Source organism: Typopeltis vanoorti, chromosome 23 (assembly GCF_054136105.1).
Source record: "Typopeltis vanoorti isolate ZY-2024b chromosome 23, IOZ_Tvanoo_1.0, whole genome shotgun sequence".
NCBI lineage: Eukaryota > Metazoa > Arthropoda > Arachnida > Uropygi > Thelyphonidae > Typopeltis > Typopeltis vanoorti.
In genome coordinates this window covers 36,340,833-36,367,069 of record NC_143571.1, presented here as the reverse complement: position 1 = coordinate 36,367,069, position 26,237 = coordinate 36,340,833, and the positions used below count along the sequence as shown (strand labels likewise).

Genomic DNA, 26,237 nt, shown 5'->3' with positions numbered 1-26,237 from the left:
TGGTGGGCAGTAGATGGCATTGGTGTAAATAATTATAGCTGTGGTTCGTTGTAGTTCGTGGATTAAGTGATAGAAACAGGAAAGCTGTGAGTAGGTGCTCTTCCTCAATGAGTCTTTGGACCTCCTTGGAGGTGTCACATAGTAATAATAATAAAATTTACAGACCCTGTCTCTTTATATGTAATAAATAATAATAATATATTTTGGTGGTATTTTCCTTCTTACTCCAACCTGTCCCTTTATATGTAATATATAAATGCATACTCTTATAAACAATGTTTTTTTTTTCTTCTTTTTTTCTTATGCATATGATAGCACTTACACTTATTAATTATATTTTTAATTTTTTTTAGATATATTCTATTCGGTTAGATAGTTGGAGACAACCCAGAGTTACTGGAGATATTACAGTTCCTTTTCCTTGGAGTCCTATATCTTTGGCAGTAGATTGGGTAGGAAATAAATTGTATGTTTGCGATGCACTTGGACAAAAGATTGACATTTTAGAATTGGATGGAAGGTGGCATGCTATTCTTATTAGCCGTAATTTATCATCTCCTTTGGATATTGCCCTTGATCCTACCATAGGGTATGCTTAGTAATTAATTCTGATTATGCAATTATTGTATATTTTATTTTTTCCTGATTGAAACTGTTACATTTCTTTATATAATTATCAACTTTAACTCTGTTTTTAGGTATATGTTCTTCAGTGATGCAGACAACATTGATCGGGCACACATGGATGGGACTCAAAGAAAAACAATTGTGAATACATTCATATATAAAGCATCAGGGATTGCAGTTGATTTTGTGACAAAGCGACTGATATGGTGTGATTCCCAGCTTGACCAAATAGTCACAGTGGACTATGATGGCAATCAGAGGTAAATATATAATTCAATCTTTTTTGTTTACTATAAACAGAATCTTTATTTTTGTGTAGTTTATGTCATACACCTAATCATATGCTTTTGTCTAGACACACTGATCACTTACACGCATGTGCACAATGGACACTAAATTAACATCACTGTTGTGACAGTGATGTTAATTCAGTATGAAAGCATTTCTATATGAAATCATATAGAAAACTAATCTAAAATAATGCACTAAGATTCCTCTGATATATCCATGAAATGTAAAAATCTACTGCTAGATATTTACTTGAGAAATTGGATTTGTTATTATTATGGACTTAATAGGAACATGTGTCATGACTACTCATAACAATAAAAACAAAATTTCAGTATATCATCCCTTTTATGAGGGTGCACATTAAATGTATATAATATAATTTTCATATGATTTATTTAGCCCAAAAAAACTTTTGCCCTACTCTTAAGGGCAAAACTTCATCTGGTGCATGTGTGCGTGCGTGCATGCACGCACGTGCACACACACACACACACACACACACACACACACACACACACACACACACACACACACACACACACACACACACACACACAAAATAAACATTAGAAATAGAGTAATTATTATTTGAATTGAATTGTCGGCGATGAATTGTCCGGACACAGATTAATGTTATGAATGGCTATTTAATTTCAACAGCGATGACCTCGATTGACCTAAGTTGTAAATGTAGCATGCATTTTTATTGTATGTTTATCTGTTTTGCCTGCATGCACTTTTTTCAGGACTTGTTTGAAATGATAGTACCACATTTTTTGTAGTTTTGGAATTTCCTGCAGGAAAAATTGAAAATTATTTTCTTTTATTTTTATGTTATCAATATATACATGCTGCAGTTTTTAATCTTTGATCATTTAATGCATTGTCTTTGTGCCAATGAAATAGCTCTGAATTAAATGACATATAAAATAATTATATTTATATTCTTATTGAATTTATTAAATCTTATTTACTAAGGGTGATGGATGAAATATACCAAATAATACCAAATCAAAGTTTGTTTCAGGCATTCTTTTTTTACTAAGTGTCATTGAATTAAATTGAGTTATATTATTTATTTATTTATTTATTTTTACAGACATTCCATTGTTCGTGGCAGTACTCGTGTCCCATCACCAAATAAGTTAACAGTATTTGAAAATAAAGTTTATTGGACAGATGGCACAAGACAAGGAGTTGTAAAAACAGATCTGTATAATAATTCACAAAGTTTGTCGATAATTTATAGAGATCGTAGTCTGTTAAAAGAGCCAAAAGCAATTACTGCATACCATCCACTTCGTCAACCTTTAGGTAAGATTATACAAATAACAAAAAGATAAACTGATAGCCAGTCTTTTTTATTGACTCATAATTTTATATTTCTGATTAAAGTTTCATTTTAGTAATCCAAATTATTACAGTGAATTCTCATTATAGCAAACTTGCAAGAACCACTGGAATAGTTTATTATTATTATTTTATTCACATAATTGATACACAGTCAAAACAAGATATCATTTAAACAACAATTTGATTGGTGATACAGAACAATTCAGATTCTACCAAAGAATCTAAGAATAGTCTGTCAGGTAGTGTTGTAAAATATGGACTATTCCAAGTAATGCTGTTTTTTTTTGGTCATATGGTGTCATTTCGTTGATGTTTAATTGTTGTAAAATAGTTGGATAGCTTCTTTGAAGTTGCACCAAGTGCACCGATAACTATTGGGATGACTTTGGTGTGTTTAAGCCACAGTCAGCCAACTTCGATTGGCAAATCTCTATATTTAGTAATTTTTACAGTTCTTTGTTGGAATTTTTTTTTTTTGTCTACTTGGTTAGACTATAATATATTTCATTTAATCCTTTATCCAACTATAAAAAATATGCTTAATGCATAGCATTATACATGTCCGCAAGGAGATGTGCTTTGCATTATGGGAGATACTAAGACAAGGAGTGACGAGAGCTTGGTCCATCTTTACCACGAGTTGCCTCAGTCCTGAAGATACTTCAGGGGCAAACTTTGTTCTTATACTTGGATAAAGGATTAAACAAAATATATTATATTTCCAGTTCTTTGTTGTTAATGTTGTTATCACTGGGTAATGCGATATCAGTAATCCAAACCTGTTAATGTTCGATAATTGTGATGTCAGGTCTATTGTGTTCCAAATGCTGATCAGTTTGTATTCTAAAGTCCCAGAGAATTTTTGCTGTTTCATTTTCCAGTACTGTCTCTATTTTATGCTGCCACCAGGTATCAGAAGTAGAAAAGTCATATTTTCTGGATACATGCCAATGAATTATTTTAGCCACTTGATCATGGCAGTATTTATAGTCAGTTTTAGCTATTTTGCTGCAGACACTGATTGGATTAGTCTCACCTTCTGATCGCATAATCTGCATTTGCTGTTATTATTGATGTTCAAAATTTTTGCTTTCATTGCATTGTAATGGCTGTTCGTGAGCTGCTAGAATAAATCCTTCTGTTTCTTTTTTAATATATCCATATTGTAGCCATTGCCACATGTTGTTCACTTCAGTTTTGTCGTCAGTATCTCGAAGAAATTGGCATGCAAGGGTTTATTTTTCCAGCGCACATATCGGTTATTTTGTTTCCTTTTTGTAATCGGATTTGTTTTCTGTTGCTTTTAGAAGGCTCTATTGTTGATGTAACTTCTTAAACTAATTTCTTCTTCCACAGTCTGTCTCACTTGCAGCAGACCCTGTCCACCTATTCTCCTTGGTAGGTACAACTGGTCACACTTCGTGGATGTAATGCATGATGCATAGTCATTAATTTTCTAGTTTTGCGGTCCAGTTTGTCGGTCTTCTTTGTCCAGTCTATTATGCCAGCTGTTTATTGGATCACTTGTATAGCCCAAGAATTTATTGTTCTAATTGTGTTTAATCCATTTAGTTTTGTTTTCAGAATATGTCTAACTCTTTTGATCTATTCTGATTCTTCCTGTTGTTTAACTTTCAAGTGGAGAATATCACTGGCTTCTGATATTCCTAGGTATTTATAGTGTTTGTCAGCTGAAATTGCTTTTATATATTTCTCTTGATCAAAATTAAAATTGCTAGTGTCATTAATTTTTCCTTGTTTAATAGATAAAATTACGCATTTATCTAAACCATATTCCATTTTGATGTCCTGACTGAAAATAAAACTGTGTTCACTAAAGAGTCTATTTGCTAGGCCGATTTTCCATACAAGATCAAGTCATCCATATACTATGGATGGAAAATTTTAATATTATATTTAGGAATTTCATATCCAGTTTTGTTTTCTTCAGAATCATAGACAAAAGTATCAAAGAAATGTTGAAGAGCAATGGTGACAAGGAATCACCTTGGAAAATTCCACGTTTAATGCTAATATCTCCGAATCATTCATTATTCACTATTAAAGTTGTTTTCCTTGATTTCATAGCAGCAGCCAGAAACGAACTATGTTTTTGCTAATTCCAAATATTTGTAGTGATTTTAGGATCCAGGAGTGTGCGAGGGAATCGAATGCTTTCTTTATATTGGAAGTTTTTTTTACCACAAGTTGCCTCAGTCCTGAAGATACTTCAGGTGCAAACTTTTTTTGCTTACACTTGAATAAAGGATTAAACTATAAGTTAAATTTATTATAGTCTAACCAAGTGGAAGGAAAGAAAAAAAAACTTCCAACATCTTTCTCTAAATCCAGAGTAATTTTGATAATAAGGTGAGACCAGTTGCACTCCAGACACCTTTTGGCAACTCGTATAGGTAAATATGACTTCTCCATTGCTTCCACCTTAGTATCACCACCTCTGGGTCTGGCTCCCACTGACGAGACCTCAATAAAGGTCTAAACCAGTCTGGCTAGTCGCCCTTCCCTTAATGCATAGCATTATACATCTCCGCAAGGAGATGTGCTTTGCATTATGGGAGATACTAAGACAAGGAGTGATGAGAGCTTGGTCCACCTTTACCACGAGTTGCCTCAGTCCTGAAGATACTTCAGGCACAAACTTTGTTTGCTTACACTTGGATAAAGGATTAAACTAAATTTATTATATGCTTTCTTTATAGTCTGTCCATGCTATGTTTCTTTTGAATTTCTGAGAATCATTTTAAGGATCTGGTCTTTTGTTCCTCTAGATTTTTGAAAACTGCCTTTTTGTTCATTCGGATAAGTCTGATTATCTCTCTTGATCTCTATAAGTAGTGGTATGTGGAGTTTGCTATGATTGCAGTGAACAGCTTAAGCATAGTAGGTAGGCATGTTATTGGATGACAGTTACTTGGGTCTGCACCCTTATCCTTATCCTTCATGAAGAGAAAAGTGCACCCAGATATCATCCAGTCTTCCACTGAGCCTGACTGCAACAAATAATTAAATTGTTCTGACATTCAATCATGTAGACTGGTTAGATGCTTTAACTAAAATTCATGTAGTTCATCTTTGCCAGTTGCACTCCAGTTTTTTAATTTTCTAGCTTGTGCACTGACCATTTTTTAATGATAATGACATTTTGCATTTGTTTAATTTCTGATTCTATTTCTATCCATGAGGTATCTTTATTGTGTTCAATAGGATTATCCCAGATGGACTTCCAAAATTTGGGTGTTCTTCTTTTTCTGGTGGATGATTGTTTGCATTTGTATTTCTCTAGAGATACTGAAAGAACTGACGTTGGTTCTGTCAAAATTGCACATTTTGTACATATTGGTTTATTCTTGCTTCATATCTTTTAATTTTCTGTGCTGTCACTATAATTCTTTGTTTTAGCTCTTCGGTAACTTCAGCAATTGTTTTGTTGACCAAATTATGTGGTAATCAGTTTTTGATGTTATTTTTCAGCTGTCCTCCTTTAAAACTCTTTAAATTGCTTATATCAGCTCGAAGTTTGTTGACATTTCAATCGAACTGGATTTTCCATGGTGCAGATTGTTTCATCCTCAGCTTTTGCTGTTTGCAACCAAGCTTCACTGTAATGATATAGGCTGTGCTGTGTAGGATCTGATTTGTTTCCTTTATACTGTTAGTTATGATGGTTTTAATCACAGCATTTCATCTAAGAGGGGCTGTTTTTAGTAGATTTATATAAAGCTTTTAATGGTGGTAGTCTTATGTGGTCATTTATGGAGTTCATATGTTCCAATATCCCTGACCTCATTATAGCAAACTTGCAAGAACCACTGGAATAGTTTATTATTATTATTGCATAGGCACCTCCATGGAGTCCTAAGACTCATTGTGGGAGACTGAAACTATCAACACCGAAACGCAAGTATGAAATTTCTGTGGGACACAGTGTTTTCTCTCACCCTGTCAGATAGTTATGGTGACAGCAAGGGAGCTATGATTGCCCCGGTGTGAACATGTTAATATTGAGTCGAATAAAAGAGTAGTCAGAACTGTGTGAGATGGATGGAAGTTCACAAAAAAGACATGCTTTAATCAGTTGTAGGAGTGACCAGTTTATTTGGAACTTCATGGATAAATTCATAAAGTTCCATGTACCTATAAACATATAGTAGGACCTACGATTTTTGTAGGTTTTACTACAGATATTAAACTATTCACTGCCATTTCATGTAAAAAGGTCAGTCATTGTCAAATTGTAGTGCTTATTATCGAACTATGGAATTGAACAAAATTGACACACTGTTGTTGATAAAGATGCTTTTAAAGATGACTAGTGAGGTGGACACAATTTTGTTCAGTGCAAGGTTTTATTATTATTATTATTATATTTATTACACCCTCCATGGAGTTGACAGACTCATTGTGGGAGGTTCATTCAACTGACAACATATTTATCATATAAAATCTTAAAGTTCTTAACATTAACAGTTACATTGTTAATGTTAAGAATGCATTAACAGCACATTCTGGTATTGCATTCCATTCACTGACAATTCTACATGTAAAAAATCTACTCCTCACACCCTTCTTCACAACACTTTTACATAACTTCCAGGAATGACCTCTGGTTCTTCACCTCTACTCACCTTCTCCCCTCACCTTCTACTCTTTTTATAATCCTCTCTGTATTAATCTGATAAAATCCTCTCACCAACTTAAACATCTCTATTATATCACCTCTCTTCCTCCTATCCATGAAACTCTGCAATCCACATCTCTTCAACCTTCCTCCATAGTCAGCATTCCAAAGTCTCAATATTGTCTTAGTCACTTGCCTCTGGATCCTCTCCAATGTCTTTACATCACATTGAAAACCAGGTGACCAGTTCCTTATACGGTGGCACAACCCATCATAGCAGCACTATGATGTACAACCTTTGCAACCCTAGCAATATGCCCTCTAAACTTCAGTCTACTGTCAACCATCACTCCCAAATCTCATCCACTTCCTGCAGTATGGCACCATCAGTATAGTACACAGCCTTATATTTCTGCACTCCAAAATGCAATACCTTGCACTTATTGATTTTAAAACTACAACCCCTCTCTTTTGTCCAAGTAAAAAATCTATTTAAATCTTCTTGAAGAGATTCAGCATCAGCAATGCTACTTATGATTCTTCTCAACTTTGCATCATCGGCAAATAACTGAAGAACCCCAGTCAGTCCACATGATATATCATTAACAAACAAGTTAAACAGCAGGGGACCAAGAACAGAACCCTGGGGCTAGCCACTGGTTACCCTTCTTTTTTGAAGGGTAACCAGTGGCTAGTTCATATTCAACATACTGGTATCATTCAGAGAGCCAATCTCTGATCCATCTAACCAATATGCTATCTATTCTCATCCTCTGCAGCTTGTACCCTTATCATGTGGTAATCTATCAAACACTTTTGCAAAGTCTAAGAATATCACTGTATATGATTCTCTCTTATCTAACACACTCGTCACCTTATTATAAAATGCAAGTAAATTACTGAAACAGGATCTACCCTTTACAAATCCATGCTGATCTTCATAAAGAATGCCATGTCCATCAACCCAATTCTGTATTCTATTCCTTACTAATCTCTCCAACACCTTGACCACAACTGCAGTTATGCAGACTAACCTATAGTTGGAGACTTCTGTCTTAGAACCATGCTTGTGGAGTGGTACTATTTTACCCTCTTTCCACTCCTTAGGAATCCTACCTACTGCAAGACTTTCATTAAATAACCAGGTCAAGGGCATAACCAACTGTGGTGCACATTCCTTAAGCATACGTGGTGATATGTCATCCATTCCCACACCCTTATTCACATCTAACCCAACCAACATCTGATACACCTCTGTTTCTTTCACTTCTAATTCTCCTAATACTTGCATTTCTTCTCTATATTGTACCAGTCATTTATACCAGTATGATATACGCTGATAAAGTGATCATTCAATAATTCCACTATATCCTTTGCAACTGTTAGTCTTTTGCCATGACTATCCACAAATGTTAGTCCGCCATAATTATTCTTCCCCTTGCTTGCTATGTAACGGAAAAATTCCCTTGAGTTAACCTTCGCCCTGACCAATCAATCACCTCTCATACTGCACTCGATCACCACCAACTGTCTTGTACTTCCTCCATAACATTTTCTTATCTAGCACAGCTTGCTTGATTTCGCTGTTCATCCATTTCACTCCCAGTCTATTTACTTGCTTAACCCTCGGTATGCAATTATACATTACTTTCATCAGATACTTCCTTATGAGTTTCCAAGCATTGTCAACATCTTTTCCGCTCAGCTCATCTACCCAACGTACTGATGCTAACTGGCTACAGAGCTTCCTATAATCACCTGCTTTATACTTCCACGTGTATCAATTTTTGGCATTGACTTTTTCTTGTTTCATCACTTCCCAAACAATCACTCTCACCAACTGGAGGCAGTGTCAACATCTCATTAACAACTACATCTTGTGAAGTTATCACCAAATCCAAAACATTAAAGCCTCTAGTTGCTTCAATCACGTGCTGCTTAAGATACTTATCTCTCAGAAATTCCACAAACTCACTGTCCTTGTTCCCATACGCTATCTCCTCCTTCCAGTCTATATTTCTGTAATTGAAGTCTCCCATCAGGATCACCTTCTTTTTACATATCCAACTAATATTAAACATTTCACAATCAGTATTCTCTACATTCCCTGGTCTATAACAGCATCCTATCAGATATACTAACCTGTTTATTTCAACTTCGCACCATACAGATTCAAAATTTGTGCATGTACCATCAACTTCCACTCTTTGCAGACATAATTCCTCTGCAGTCATTAACAGCACTCCCCTTCCTCTTTTCACATCTATGTCCTTCCGGAAAATTATATAACTTTCTAATTCTATTTCCGATATCACATCCTCTTCAGATAACAAAGTTTCACTTATTCCAATTACTTTAGGGCATACTAGTCTCAATCAATGCCACAAACTCAGCTCTTTTGTTTTGAATACTCCTTACATTTGTGTATAAACATAACATTTGCTGTGTGTTTGAGGCCATCCTACCAGCACCAACATTCTCTATTCTGGTTGCTATACTACACCTCTGTCTTCGGTTTGACCACTCCCATTTCCCTGATCCTGACTGTGAACTTTTAGGTAAGCTAGTTTACCTCTCAAAAAAATAATACTACTATGAAAGAATATAATATAAAGCTAGAGAGTGACAGTTTCATTCTTTAATTGGTGAATATAGGAAAAAATAAAAAATCTGCTTCATGGATTTGAAATTTAAAGCTTTTGATCAATTAACAATACATTTTTAAAGATGGCAGAAGTAATTTTAAAAACCAGAAGGCTCTTTATGAATTCAAAACTGGAGAAGCACTTTTTATTAGCTGTGGATAAACAGTGTTTTTAATAAGGAAAAACAATTTTGTGATGATAGTCAATCTTCTCCTGCTTGTACAAAGTTTACAGAATAAATGGGTGCAAGTTTATTTATATCACCTGTGTAGCTCAGCGGATGTGGCATTTGTACACCGCCGCGCTTGGCCGCACGAAGGAAGACTTGGTTTCGAGTCTAGTCGGCGACTAGAAGAAATTTTTCTAAGCCTTTTTTCGACCGGTTCCCGAGTTAGTCGATCTCTGGCACGGGCAAGCAGGTTTTTCCTCCCGGAAACTCGGGTTTTTCGTCCTGTAAACTCAAGAAAATCGACCGTAGAACCCACATTATTTCAGACATTAAATATATTGTGTTAGGGTTAGGGACCACGAGATGGCGGCACATTTGAGCCGTCTCTCTTCACTGCGTACCGCTTAATTAGTGATAGCCTTGGGCCATCTGTCTCTGATTGGGTACCAGTGGAGATTGAACTGCCCACTCAGTCTCCAAAAGTTAGATAGGGCTAAATGGCCTCGCCTACTCCCGTATACAGGAATAAAAAGGCGTTAGCTGATAGCTGAAGTATAAGCAACTTGTTTGATTATTCTACACTCATAGTAGATGAGAGTAATAGTATCACGGCAGTACAGGAGTTAATTTGTGACATTCATAGTACCTTTGCCATAGCTGATTTGTGTAGTTTGAAAGAGAATAAGTGAAGATTTTTTCATGAAGTAATGAAAACATTGCTTCTTTGACATTGGACTAAGAAAAGTGGAAAGGATAACAATAAACAATGCCAAAAATGTGTAGTTCTGAGGCTAATTTAATGTGGATTTTCGAGGAAGTTTACGTTAGTTCTTAAATCTTGTTGGTTTCTCACTAGTATCATTCATCAGGCACTATGCTGCAAAATCTATTCATTTATGGATGTTATGGACATTATTAAAGATCCTTAAGAAAACACAAGGATCTTTTAGATGTTGTTAAAGAGAAAATGGGAGTTAGAAAACAAGAACTCGACTTCAAAGACTCAGTGTAAAAATCTGAAGAAAACACTGATTGATTCAGTCAGGGAAGCATGTGGTGAAATTGTTTGCAAGGATAGAAAAATTCAAACTTCATAGTGACCTCAAGAAGTAAAAGAAGCAGTCCTAAAAAATAAGAAAGAGCATATAAAAATTCCTGGTAAGTGAGATAAAGAACGAATAGAACAATGTGTTCTGGAGGCTATAGCCGAAACTGTAAAAGGAATTGCAGATGATAAGAGTGACATAAAAACTGAAGATAAGGATATTCTGGATATCTTGACTAATTCCTTTGACAGATGGTTAAATGAGATAAGTAGTGGAAAATATTAAAGATGAATGCTGTCAGGAGTTCATATCAATACTTAATTTTTTATAGTACTTGAGGCATAGTATCAAGATAGCTAAACACGTTAAATCCAGTAAATAACTTTAATAAAAATAACACAATTATATCTTACTGAAATTAAGAGCAGCAGCATAGGTAGACTTTTAGCTCTTGGAAAATTTGTAGATATGTGCCTTTTATAGTGTGGCAATTTTGATAATTGATAAAATATCCTGCCACTGGTGCCTTCTAATACTCTTGCCCTTGGTAACTGCCCCAATGCCAAAGCATTCCTATGCCTTTGTTTAACAGTATATCATGTGACACTAACAAGCAATTCAAAGAGAGAAGAATAAAAGATAAATGCAATAATCAGTTAACCACTGAAATGGTTGTCACTTGCTAGCAGGATCATAATAATAAATTTAGTTTAATCCTTTATCCAAGTGTGTGCAAACAAAGTTTGCACCTGAAAGTATCTTCAGGACTGGGGTAAAGTGGTACAACACTGGGCAACTCCTTGCAAAGGTGGAGCAAGCTACCAACACTCCTATCTCAGTATCTCCCATAATGCAAAACACATCTCCTTGAGGATATGTATAATGTTATGCATTAAGGGAAGGGCCACTATCCAGACTAGTTTCGACCTTTATTGAGGTCTCTTCAGTGGAAGCCAGGCCCAAGTGGAGATACCAGGCAAAAGCATTAGCAACTGGGGTAAAGTTGTACCACTTTATCCCAGTCCTGAAGATACTTTCAGGCGCAAACTTCGTTTGCACACACTTGGATAAAGGATTAAACTAAATTTATTATAGTCTCACCAAGTGAAAAATAAACTTTTAGCAGGATCGTATTAAATTTATAAAAAAAATCTGCTTTTACGTAGGATGAGAATCACCCAAACTTTCAGGAGGAAGAGGCAATCATTTAATTCAAACTAGATGTAAGAAGGCTTGAAAATTTTCTTTGAAGAGATGTTTATAATTAAAACTACTTCTATGGAGAAGGTGGGCCTCATTCCAAAACATTTTTTCAGAGACAGAGGTGAAAATTTATCGTTTGTACATGGCAGGATATTAGAAATTTTGTTGATAGGAAAATATATAGGTATGAGGTGAATCTCCTTTGAATTTTTTTTTTAAGACAAGCCTTATAAACCCAAGGAGCTATACAAGCTCACCCAGAGCAGAGGCGTAGATAGGGGAGGGCGGAGGGGGCGGCACTTTGAATCTTTTTGAACTTTTGTAGTTATTTCTAAGATACAGTCTCGAGAACTCAGTTCCAAATATTGTAATACTACTGCGAATTTTCCTCACAAGTGCTGTAAGTGTTGCTAGTTGTGAGAGGAGTTTTTCTAAATAAAATTGATTAAGAATTACCTACATTACTATAAAATAGACTTCGCAATGTCATCGACAATTTTGCTAACAGAAAAGGAAGAAAAGTAACATTTTAGAATGTTGAAATTAAAGTTTTACTTCAAAAATAAGCATAGTGTTTTAATTTATTTCCCTATACATCATTTTGACTTTTTGTAGTATTTGAGAGTGGCGGCAAACTCAGGGACCGCCCCGGGCAGCAAAAGCTCTAGCTACACCACTGACCCAGAGCAAGCTTTTACAAACATCCCTGTCCATGGTTGAATTCGAACCCATAACTGTTAGTTGGAGAGCATGTATGCTATCCACTTTGTCAACCAGGCTGCTATTTTCATTAAAATTCTTCAGAGCTGTTTGAAGTTACAGTTATTTACTGCATTTAATGTGTTTTGCTATCACTTGAGGTAGAAAATCCCTTTAGAAACAAGTAGGCGATATTCTACCAGAAATGCATGATGCTCCACCTATATACTTATCATATCTCTCGTCGAACACATTTATACTCACAACTTTTAATGATAGTACATTTCACACACTCACCACACATGCCATCAGAACTTGGGCCTCACATTCTTCTTAACAACATCCTTATTCAGCTTCTAGAGATGACCCCCCCACACACATTCTGCCTCACCCACCATATGCTGAAAAATCCCAGTTGTGACTATACTGTACAATATAGTGAATTTTTATGTCACTTCCAGTCTTAACAGAGTGGGTGTGTCTTTAAAGTGCTTTGATAATGATAGCTTGAGCTGGTGGAATGTTTGGGGTATAAATATTTATAATAATTATAAATAGTTTTTATTCCAGAAACATTAACATGAATCACTACAATAGCTATGGAAATTTGAATATGAAAATATCCCTTTCCTCTCCTTTTTAATAAAACATAACAATTAAAACAATTAAAATAAAAAACAATTGTAAAGCGGATGACTCATGTAATGAAACAGGAACATGGATGAAAAAGAGGTTCCATAAAAGGATAAAGCAAGAAGTGGAAAGCACTTGCATGAGAAATGTAACACTCAAGCCAGAAAAGTAACTAATATAGAAACGAAGACAAAAATGGAATATGAGAAGAAAAATCCTAAAGCAGGCTTTCATTATATGGCCAGTAGGAGGAGAAATAATTAGTTGGACAAATGTCTCCCCTTGGTTGGAAATGGGGAACAAGTGACCAATACAGATGATCTAATGGAGATATTTAATGATCACTTTATTGGGGTATTGCTGGCATGATTGGCCGAGTGGTTAGCGTATCTGCTCTCCAGCCTAAAGGCTGCAGGTTCAAATCTGCCATGGGCATGGATGTTTGTGATTGTCTGTGAAAATACTAGTGGTGGTGATGGGCAGTAGATGCTGTTGGTGTTGATGATGCGGTTTGCTGTAGTTGGTGGATTTCAGTGGCAGAGAGTTGTAGAGTAGGTACCCTCCCTCAATGAGTCTTTGGACTCCTTGGAGGTGTCACATAATAATAATAATAATAATAATAATAACAATTAAAATAAAAACGTTAATCATTAGGCCCTTTCTTGTTCTTGTATTTCCACCTTGGTTTTTCTGGTCTCATAAAAAAAAGTAATAAAATAAAATATGATCTATGCCAGTTAGATACTAAGATATTGTATAGATACTAAGTATATTAAAATAAAAACATTAATAATTAGGCATTTTCTTGTTCCTGTATTTCCACCTTGATTTTTCTAGTGTCATAAAAAAAAGTAATAAAATAAAATATGATCTATGCCAGTTAGATACTAAGTATATTAAAATAAAAAGATTAATCCTTAGGCCCTTTCTTGTTCCTATATTTCCACCTTGCATTTTCTGGTCTCATAAAAAAAAGTAATAAAACAAAATATGATCTATGTCAGTTAGAATACTTGATAATTTCAATAAAATATTTTTATTCTCTAAACAACAGAATGAACACAGCAACATTGTAAAACTGTTTTGGAAACATTTCATAATTCTATAAGAGCAATTGTATTATTGATATAATAATTAGTTAATTAATGAATGGATTTTTGTACCTTTTAGTAACAAATCCATGTAGAATAAATAATGGAGGCTGTCAGCATATGTGTGTTGTTACTATTTCTGCAGATGGATATGGGTTAGGATATAGATGTCTTTGTAATATAGGTTATGAGCTAGCAACTAATGAAAAGGACTGTTCAAGTAAGTTTCATATATTATCATATACATTTTTCTTAAATATATTGATTATATATATATATGTTCTGTATTTATTATATATTCTCCATTTATTAAAATCACATTTAATATAGAATTTTTATTATAATACTATTATATATATATATATATATAGTTACTATAATACTATATATATATATTCTTCTTCTTCTTTCACTATGCATTCCTATGCAGGGTCTGCGTGTTACTTAGATACGACTACTTGTTAGTACCACTCCCAACCGACCTGTTGCCTAGTCTGCCACTGGGGGATATATTTTTGACTGTAGAAGTGTATGTTCACAGGGCTGGGTTGCCTGCTTACGGGATGAAAAATGCCAGATAAACTGGTGGAAAAAACCCTACTGCCCGTGCTCAAGACTGGCTAACTTGGCTATGCCTGAGGAAGATCCTCAAATTCCTCACAACGATAGGTCTTATTGGAGAGTTTAATTTATGGATCTTAGGAGTCCATATAACCTAGGGATTAGAGGATGAATCAACCTAAGGGAAAGACGGATGTTTCTTGGTAACTCTGAGGTGGTTTTCAGTAAATTGTTGGTAATTCTGCTTTTATTAATTGAATCCTTCAAGTAGTGTAATAACTTGCACATGAGGAAACTTGGTGGGAGTATTGTAGCCAAGTCATCATAGCTGATATTAAAAAAAAAAAAAGAACATAAAAAGGAGGGAGTAATTTCTGGATAATTAAGAGAGATTAAATATGTTGACTGTTCATATTATCAGTTATTTTTGGCCATAGATGTGAAATCAATTATGAAAAGAAATTAACTAAACAGCACTAAGAAAAGGTGAGAGAATTTTATCGTAGCAAGTAAAAGAAAGAATGACCGGGAAGAATAACATTAGTGAATTTGGATGGTAGGTCAGATACAGTAGAAATAGCTAGGTTATTGTTCACTTTTAATAAGGTATACATTCTGGGCAGATCCATTATCTTGCTGGATGATGAGAGAGAGCTAAACAAAAGAATAGAGGGAGATGAGTTAGAGGTATAAAAGCTATTACAATAGCTTAACACGTTCCCTGCCAACTACGAGTATACTCGTAGTTGGTATATGAGCCTCACAAGCCAACTACGAATATACTCGTATGTCGATTACCGACCTCCTTTGCTAAAGCATAAGTTAACCCATAGTATAAGCACCTTAATTTGGACCTTGGCTTGTGAGTAAAGTGGAGAGCACGTCTGGGGGCTTGGTAGAAGGAAAATAATTTCAGCAAAAGTATAGTATACTAGGGGGATCTTTCCTCCCCCTGACACCTACGGCACCCAACCCCCCGAGTTCTGGATGGGTAGGCTGGTTCTCCTTGAATTCTGATGACTCGAAAGGGGGGTCTCCCCCCTCCCCTGGTGCCTACGGCACCCAATCCCCTGAGTTCCGGACTGGTAGGCCAGTTTTCCTTGAATTCTGATGACTCGAATTTTGAAAACTCGAAAGGGGTGGTCCTGCCCCCTGGTACCTACAGCCCCCCCCCCCCGCGAGTTCTGGACTGGTAAGCCAGTTCTCCTTAAATTCCGATGACTCGAATTTTGAAGACTCAAAAGGGGGTCCTCCCCCAGCGCATATGGTGCCCAACCCCCTGAGTTCCGGACTGGTAGGCCTGTTCTCCTTGAATTCTGATGTCTCAAATTTTGAAGACTCGACACTCAGGGTAGCCACGAGTTTCAAAACATTTCAAATAAGTGACACAAAAACGTTACAAAAAAAGCTTATCATTTTATATTATAGAGTAGATTATATTGGAGCCTCACAAGCCAACTACGAATACACTCGTATGTCAGTTACTGACCTCCTATGCCAAGCACGAGTTAACCCATAATTTGTAAATCAAATTACAAATGGTACACTTTAAAACAATTTTCCATGCACAATGGTGGTTTTCCTGGCACACAGGACAATAATAACATGTTTCCCGTCATTTATTTATTTATTTTTATTTTAATTTATGCACTACGAGATTACTCGTAGTTGGCGTATGAAACAAAATTCTGTCTGATAAGCTGGCTATGAGATTACTCGTACTGACCTTGAAGAAGTAAAAGTGCTTGGCATGCAGTAACAAGCTATGCCTGAGGAGTGTGGCAGCGAACGTGTTAATTCAAATGCAGCAGTTAGACTGGATGGGTTATTGAAGGAATGTGCAAGAAAGAGAGTTAGCAGTGCTTCTAACCTAGTTTTTTAACTTCAGTCTCAGCACATACACGATTCCTAATGAATGGAAGGAAAGCAAGATAATTCCATTTTTAAGATTTGGAACTAGGATTGATGCAGTTAACTGTAGACAGTATCTCTGGTGTGCATCATGAGGTTATTGGAGCAGCTCTTAGATTAATTGGATAAGGGACATGGATACACCATAATACTTTCAGATTTTACTAAGGCATTTGACAGGATTCCACATTTGAGGTTATTATAGAAACTCAGAGGAATGGGCATGTGAATTAAATTCATGACATAGTAGAGTGAATGATGAATTGAAAGGAGGGCACACATTTTATTAGGAAATAATTTTTTTTTTAACCTTAGTTTGTGAATTTTCAGATAACACCAACATTCCGTTATCTGATACTATTAAGTTTACTATATGATGCTCAGTCGTGAAGTTATTTCACGTGCAAACTTTGTTTGCATACACTTGGATAAAGGATTATTAAATCAAGAATATAATTTTTTGGCATCTTTAATTTATAGTATAACCAAGTGAAAAAAACTTTCAACATATTATTATTATTATTACATGATACCTCCAAGGAGTCCAAAGACTCTTTACGGGAGGGAATTCCACTCCACTCTGCTACACACGCATCTCGCCTACTACTCAATTCACCTACTACACACAACTATCATCAATGCCATCTACCACCAATCACCACCATCAACTGATGGCCAATTTATCTGTACATGGGATGAAAAACCTGAAATACTGGTATAGAGGTATAGAGGATGATATCCAGTTATCTGCTGATGATGATGCTAAGTTGGGGAGAGTGATAAGAGACATGGCTGATGCAGAATTCACTCAGGTTGAATAATTAAATGGTCCTAATTACTGATGCCTCTAAATTAATCTATCTCCCTGTTCTTTTTTTCTATAAAGTTTAAATTTATTTTTATTTTCATTGAATTTTTTTGTGACAATCCCATCCAGAAGGGGTGGTTCAGAGATGGCATTAGATTAGTGCTGTGGATGGGCAGAGAGAAGAAACTTGTTAACACTGGATTGAAGGCCTGAAGATCATATTTTTTTAGAAGAGTGAATGAATGAAGAAGAATAAAAATTGCTCTCTGAGTAATTTGTAGATGAATTGTGAAAGGATGTTGAATAGCTGCTGCTTCATGTATTTTAACAGATTTAGAAGAGATGTGAGGAATTATCAATGGGAATATGATGAACAGTATCCATGGAAATATTTGTAGAAAATTTTATTATTAATAGGTCATTTCTTCTATACCAAGTCAGGAATTTTTGGGGATCTTTTAGGGCACTATTCCAAATGTAATATTGTGTGGAGATTTATTTGTTGTCGAACTTAAGTGTCAAAAGCCAGATCTCTGAACTTTATGACAAATAATAGACAGTGTTGACAGGAAACCAGTAATGAAATATTTTGTTGACCATGATAATATTAGCTATATCCCTTGAGGTTAGTATTCCAGCAAATCATAATGATGTCTATACTTGTCTTTTATTGAGTATTTTTTTTATAACTTACAAATAGATTCACTTAAGCAAACTTGACTTTAAACATAAAAAAAAAAACTGATTGTCCTGGCAAGTTTCCTTTCATAATGCAGACAATTTAAGTCATATCACTGAATGACATAATTTTTTGAAATATTTTATTTGTATAATTATAAAATTATATCATTTGTGTAAATTAATTTGGAAATTTTCCTGTCATTGCCTTCTGTTAGGGAGTTATAAAACAGTGCTTCCCAAACTTCTGGATGTCAGGGCCCCCTTTGCAAAAATTAAAATATTTCACGGCCCCCCCTCAAAAAAAAATCGTAATAGAGAGATATATTATTATAATATTTATTGTATTTATATTCAATACAAAATATACACAGCGAATATTGCAAAAATCAAATGCATGTATTACATTTTTTGCCTCTTACCGTTTGGTTCTGAAAATGATGCGGGCTGTTCTGGTAAAATATGAAATACTGTCCTTTTTTTTTGAGTCTGTTTCTGCTTCTTCTGATTGTTCGCGGATTTTTTTTTATTTTTTATCAGCCACTTCTCCATCTCAGGGTTAAATTTTTTAACGTAGAATAGATCAAATAATATCACCACTTACCGATACTGACACACCACAGACTGATAACATGAAATTAGTGAATATTACCTGAATAAGGGAATTCCCGGACCAGGAACATTTTTCTCTTTTGTGACTTTTCTCCCTTTAAAGAATTAATCCTAACGCGAAATAGACAACAAAGGCAGGTTATTAAAACGTGCACGTGATTGGTGCGGTATTAACAAAAGATCGCGCAACCGAAAGATAAAAGCATAGCTGACAATTGAGTTGAAATGCTAACTCTCTTCAACGGAATTCCATATGTGAAACTGCCATAACATTCATTATATATATATATATATATATATATATATATATATATATATATATATATATATATATATATATATATATTACTTAGTTTTAACACTTTTACGAATTTTAACACGTTCGGTTAAATTTTATTGCTGCCTTGGGAAATCGAACTCACACACATCTAATTAATAACAATAGTTTTTAGTTAGATACTGTGTTTGCCCATGCAACATATGGTTTTGTTTCAGTCTATACAGCATAGTTTCTGTATGAGGGGACATGTGATTCATTAATTAGTGTGTTTTTATCCCAGTTGTCTCTAATTGCACTATTTGTTGAGAAATATATTACACAGACTCCTCATACCTTATTCACTGGCATAATAAAAGTACTTGTTTTTATTGCCTCTGCAGTATAGTGGTTGTTAGGGAGGGGTGTTGTTTACCACTGCAAGCGAGTTACTATCTCCCTACATGAACTTGTTTAAGCTTTTTTTCATGTGTGAAGTATATGCGAAACTTTTATTGGTAACAGAAAACTAACTCGGATGACAGTGATAATATAAAACGAGTTTTGATATGTATATAAAGTCAATATCAACAGTCCCTGATTACGAACGTGTGATGAAAGGGACAGGAAGATTTGGAGCTTCCCTGGAGAGCATTCGAAGTAAATACAATTAACCAATGCTTTGAAATTAAACATATGAATAAACAATATTTACTAATATTCATTAAGCGCCGAAATACGCAGGAAGCAAAGTTTGTGAACCAACACCAATGTGTGAATTTTTGCATTAAAATATAAACAAAAAAGACATAATAAATAATAAAAGTTAAATAAGTTTCTTTTAAAATAAAAAAAATCTACTTAGTCTTTAAAGCATTTTAAATTTGTTTTCATTATTTCACGGCCCCCCTCAACAAAACCTACGGCCCCCAAGGGTGCCGCGGCTCACAGTTTGGGAAGCGCTGTTATAAAATATGCACCAGAAAAACAACAACAACAAAACCATGTACCTCTCAAGAACTGCATTTTTTATGCAACAGTTCTCTATTTTATTATTAAAATAATATTATTTTCATATTTTCTCTGATGTTATGTTGAATTTTTACCACCCTTCTCAAAAGTAGAATATACCCAGTCTGCTGCAGTACAGGTGTGCTAACCTGATACAGTTAATTATATAGTATTTAAAAAGCTATATTATGGAGTTTGAAAAGTGCTACTATCTTGAATTCAGCATTTCTTGTTTGCTTATAGTTCAGAATGGTTAAGGTTGTAACACAATAGTACCAAGCATACATACAAAACCCTCTTTCGAAATTGTAAAGGAGCACAGAAAATGCATTCCAGCATTCCAGATGACAATGCTGTACATCCTCACTTAATACAGTTTCCAATGTTGAAGATGGTTTTGAATGTCTGACAAAAGGTAAATTACTGTGTGTGTATATTGTTAGAGTGTGTATGTGGTCTAACCATGAAGGTAATAATCCTTTATCCGAATTCAACACAAATAATTTTTCCAATGTAGCATGTGTAGAATCTATTCAGCATTCTGCAAAAGATAATGCTGCTAAAATATGTCCGAAATCTGTGTTAATCTGGCAGATTGAAGATCATGAGATATTGAATGTGAGTCAGATTTGAAATGAGGGCACAAATGGGATGTTGTGACAGGTTGTTATGCATGCAAGAAGGAAAGAGAGTACTAATAAAAGTATTATGGTGGTAGCAGTGCAAAAGACATAGAAGTATGTGTCTTTTGCACTGCTTGAATGGAAATATGAACGTAGTGGGCAGGGGGAGATTCAGTACAATGTTTACAAAATTTTGAACTGTCAGTGAGTGCTTCACAATACCATACACGAGTTGGAGAGACTAGAAAAGTGCTTGGCAAATAGCAGAAAAGTTAAGAAAGGAAACCAAACAACGAAAAAGTTAAAGAAATTGATGAAAAAGGATATTATGATATACTAATTCCATTAGTTGGGATGTATTATATGAATGAGTAACAAAAGCATGTTTTCTGGAAGTCAAGATTACTGATGAAACAGAGGCTATATGTAAACAAGTAGAATGAATGGATGATGTGATTGTGTGTATTGGAATGAATGATTTGAAAAGAGACAAGTATGTTATGAGAAGATATCAAAGAATTGTATAAGGAAAAAGAGCACAAATGTCATGATAGTCTGTAGCCACACTATGATGAGAATAAGCCGAGCTAGAGAGCTGAGATTGTGAATGCTTCACTGAGTAGGCTATATAGGAGAAATTGCATGCACAAAGCTCAATCAGCATACGTGTAATTGACCATGCCCAGACAAATTGTGTGATCATACTTTATAATTTGATAGATTTGCCTCTCCATGTAGTCATTAATAAGCTAATAGTGTATCAACGGGTGCTTAAGGGTCAAAGCTTATAACTGAGAGGAGACCTTGACATAGCCTTTAAGGGAATGTGGAGAACCGACCAAGGCTTGACCTTATGTCCAATCCTCACTTACTCATGGTGCACCCTGTTAGATATCTACCTTATATTCAATGAACGAGGAGTGGGCTGGCAGTTTGGGAGTTAGCTGACCAAATTGTATTCTTATTGGCTTAAAACACAATGTAAAATGATGGTACAACATCATTTTACATTGTGACAGAATTTCATGCCAGCTTGGGCATCGCTCAGTTAAACAAGCCACCTGTTGTTTTTTCCAGGGAACCAGGGTGAACAGCGAAAAGTCAGCTACTGGAACAAATCTTAAAACACATCCCAACTCAACATCACCAGAGTTCAAGATTGGTACTATCAACATAAGAAGCCAAATGGCAAAGAAATGGAACTAAACAAAAGAATTGAATAAGTACCAGATGAACATAATAGGGGTGACTGAAACAGAAAAGACAAAAACTGGTGAGATTTTTCTAAGCAATAAATACAAAATGTTATATTCAGGCAATAACAATCAGAGAAAAGGAGTGGATATAGTATTCAGCACTAAATACAAGGAAAGTCTTCTTGAATTGCTTCTTGAAATATGAGTTTTTGTTACATTTTATGGCTATTGTTTCTGAACAGTGCTTAGAATATCGAAAACTATAGTCATCACAAAAACTCAATAAACGTTCACAACCCTATATAATCTCCAAGAGTTGGAAGCTCCAAAACATAAAAAGTTGGTCACAACTCCGACCAATAGAAAACAACACAGATACACCAAAGACAAAAACACTAAGCCGACGCGACATAGCCTCCACTTTTCCCCAAAACTCCGAAGATGACACAGTTGAAATGCCTCACACCCTGTTACTCCCGCCCCTAATCTTGTTTCATCATTTTCTATCCTTTCTCCAAAAATTTCTATCTTTCACCTTCCCAAAGAATTCACAGCCCACCCTTGAAACCCAGGTTTTAAATTCACATACCTTTGTACCCACAATTCTCCCACATCTCTCTATCTCCACATTTCCAACCCCCCCCCCCCTTCTTTCAGTCATACTTCAGTAATATAAATGGTTATCACCATACACTAGATGCTGCTCAATGTGAAGACAACCAGGAACATCCTACAAAGATATGTCCAAAATTATTCCTTCCTTATATTCTTCATGTATAACATCAGTAATGCCCTAAAAATTATTATTATTATTATTAAGAGAGACCTCCAGGAAGTCAGGGACTCATCGAGGGAGGCCACATACTACACACACCAGCTATAATACTTATTCTTGAATTCATTCACCCTGCTTGCACTCACAACATCCAATAGCAATCCATTCCAATCATGCACCACCCTCTGAGAGAAAAATCTAGCCCTCACACCCTTCTTGGTGGCCTTCATTCTCAGCTTCCAAGGATGCCCTCTTGTTCTTTCCCCACCCTCCATAAATTGAAAAATTCCATCAATTGAAATCCTGTATGACCCTTTCATACAGGGAAGGATTTGACAAGCGACATACAGTTCATTTCAGCATTGCAATTATCTTTTGAGTTGTATTTGCAATCTTTCCCACATAGCCCCTAAACTTCAACTTCCTATCTATTAACACTCCAAGATCCCTAGCATCATCAATTTATTCCAGCCTAATCCCACCAATATAATACGAGATTGAATATCTAATCATGCCGAAGTGAATGACTTTACATTTACTAACATTAAACGGACACCCATTTTCCCATGCCCACAATTCCAGCCTATTCAAATCATTCTGCAGAGACTGCATATCAGCAACATTCCTGATTACCCTACCTATCTTTGCATCATCAGCAAATAACTGTATCTCGCTTGTCAAATCCTTCCCAATATCATTGATGTACAGATTGAATAACAGTGGATGGACCAAGCACTGATCCTTGTGGTACACCACTTGTTACCTTAAACCTTGCAGACTCAGATCTCCCCGTATACCACTTTTTGATATCTGTCAGTCAGCCATCCTCTTATCCATTCTAATATTGTATAACCTAAATCCATTTTCTCCAATTTATGCAGCAGTCTGCCATGCTGTATTCTGTCAAAAGCCTTAGCAAAATCCAAAAGTATCATGGTGTATCCATTCCCCTTGTCTAGCTCAATGGTAACATTGTTATAGAATGTGAGCAAGTTGCTAAAACATGACCTTCCCTTAGTAAACCCATGTTTTTCATTGCAAAGTAGAGATTCACTGTCAATCCATTTCTGTGCAGGCCCTAACCAATTTTTCCAAAATTTTCACCACCACTCGTGAGATACTAATTGGTCGAATGTTGGATACATCAGTCTTTGCACCACCCTTGTGCAATGGAATTACCGTACATTCCCGCAGAATCTTCCCTGTTCTGAGACTCATATTAAACATCTTGGTCAAAGGAATGGCCAGTTCAGCTGAACACTCTTTTAGCACCCATGCTGATATTCCATCAGTCCCTATTGCTGAATTCTTATTCAGTTTCTGCAACAGCTGTAATACCTCAGCCTCACTCACCTGTGTTTCTTCATCTAGTGAAGAGGTAACAGTGAGCTCAATGTTGCGTTTACCAGGTTGATGAGCACTCATTAACTGAACAACCTCTTCTGCATCTGTAACCCTCATGCCATCTGGATTTAGAAGAGATATTCTTTCATATTCATTGTTTCTTTTACTTACAGCATATCGATAGAATTCTTGTGGTTTATCTTTAGCATGCAGAGCCAGTTTCTTTTCATAATCAGAGTTTGCTTTCCATACAACAGTTGTGACTATTCTAGCCTATTGCTTATAACGTTCATAACGGACATCATCCTTATGCAAACAGTATTCCTTCCACATCATCCTTTTCTTACGAATCTCTTGCAGAATAAGATTACACACCCATTTGATTGACTCCTACTCTGTTTATTCGTTGAACTCTCGGTACACATTCTGATATCGCATCATTTTAGTATTGTTTAAATGCTTCCCATGCACTGTCGATATTCTTTCCATCCAGCAACCGATCCCATTCCACTGAACTCAGTTGGGTCATAATTTCCTACTTTGTAGTTCAGCATGTAACCTTTTCTGAATATGAATTTTTTGAATTTAATAAACTCAGTCACTTCCCAAGTGAGTACTGCATGATCATTGTCACCAACTGGAGGCAGAATAGTTATGTCTTTAACTGAAATGCCCTCTGACACTATAATAAAATCTAACACTCTTTGAACTCGAGTACTTTCTGTCACATGCTGCTTGAGGAAGTTGTCCTGCAACAACTCAGTAAATGCATTTTCATTCTTCTCATGAGATTCTACTGCTATCCAATCAATAATTGGATAATTAAAGTCGCCCATTATGATTACTCTTTTCACGCTCATCTTTTCTATTTGGTGATGCATTTCTTCATCACCAGCATCCAATCCACCAGGTCTGTAACAACACCCCACTATGTAATTTGTCTTGTTAGATTCCATCTCATACCAGATTGAATTGAGTAAAAATCCAATGACATCATAAAAGGGGTACTCCTAAAGAAAAATAGGCAAAATAGCCATAAAAATTAATAAAGAAACAATTTTGTTTGTTTCATTAAGCTATTTTTTTATTGAAAATTTAAATTTCATAATTTTTGTTTCTACTGTATGTATATTGGATTAGTGTAGCTAAAAATGTGTTTAGTAACTAGTAAAAATGTTTCACATGAATTTATTATAGCACAAATTCTAAAAAAGAAATACTTTTATAATTATTCATGCTTGAATGAAATACTATTAGAATTTCTCCCAAATTGCCTTTGCCTCAGAGGGAGTGGGCACCTGTGTTACTGAAATTTTTAAAGGGGTATGCGGTAGTACTGAAAGTTTGGTAAACATTGTAATCCCATGAATGACAAGACTAGTTGGTTAAGAAAGGAAAGCATAAACTGTGGAAATATAGTGGGAGATTTGATTAAGGAATCAACTTCAGCTTCCTATTTGAACTAGCCACGTTTGACAGTTATCAGAATACTCATCAGCTTGGTGGTTGCCTTTATTTCTAATGCCAGAAAAATTAGGTATAGAATAGTGGTAAGGAATTCTTAGCATTGATAAGAATTCCTTACCTTGGACCGTGTTTGGTCCACTAGCGTAGGGACCAAAAATCATTGGCATTTATGAGATCCGGCTGACAGTAGGGAATATCATTATATGATTAGAATGTGATGGATTCAGTTTATAGAGAAGACAGACAAAACAGGCTGGGTAGGAAAGTATTGCAGAGGAATTAAATCCATCCAGAGTGTATATATATATGTGTGTATATATATGTGTGTGTGTGTGTGTGTGTGTGTGTGTGTATACACACACACATATTATATATATATATATATATATATATACACAGGTAGTCCTCGACTTACGCCGGGGTTCCGTAATTTTGTATTTTGTATTTATATGTACATATAAATACAAAATTAAGAAAGAAAAATTTAAATTTGATACTTTAATTTGAAATTCCTTTTGAAAAAAGTTAGTAATGATGTATATTTTTCATCTTGTATTATCATAATGTCCTGTACACTCCCTTAGGGTAGTGAAATCAGG

The 26,237-nt window shown here is 35.3% G+C and overlaps 1 protein-coding gene across 1 annotated transcript in view; it reads left to right on the top strand.

Annotated features, from left to right (window-relative positions):
• Positions 1-26,237, top strand: part of mgl (low-density lipoprotein receptor-related protein megalin) — an 890,817-nt gene that overhangs the window by 128,131 nt on the left and 736,449 nt on the right. Inside the window, exons 11-14 of the mRNA XM_090412774.1 lie at positions 354-589; positions 699-887; positions 2,018-2,232; positions 14,476-14,616. Of these exons, the coding sequence (XP_090268900.1) occupies positions 354-589; positions 699-887; positions 2,018-2,232; positions 14,476-14,616 (781 nt within the window). The remainder of the gene's footprint in view (positions 1-353; positions 590-698; positions 888-2,017; positions 2,233-14,475; positions 14,617-26,237) is intronic.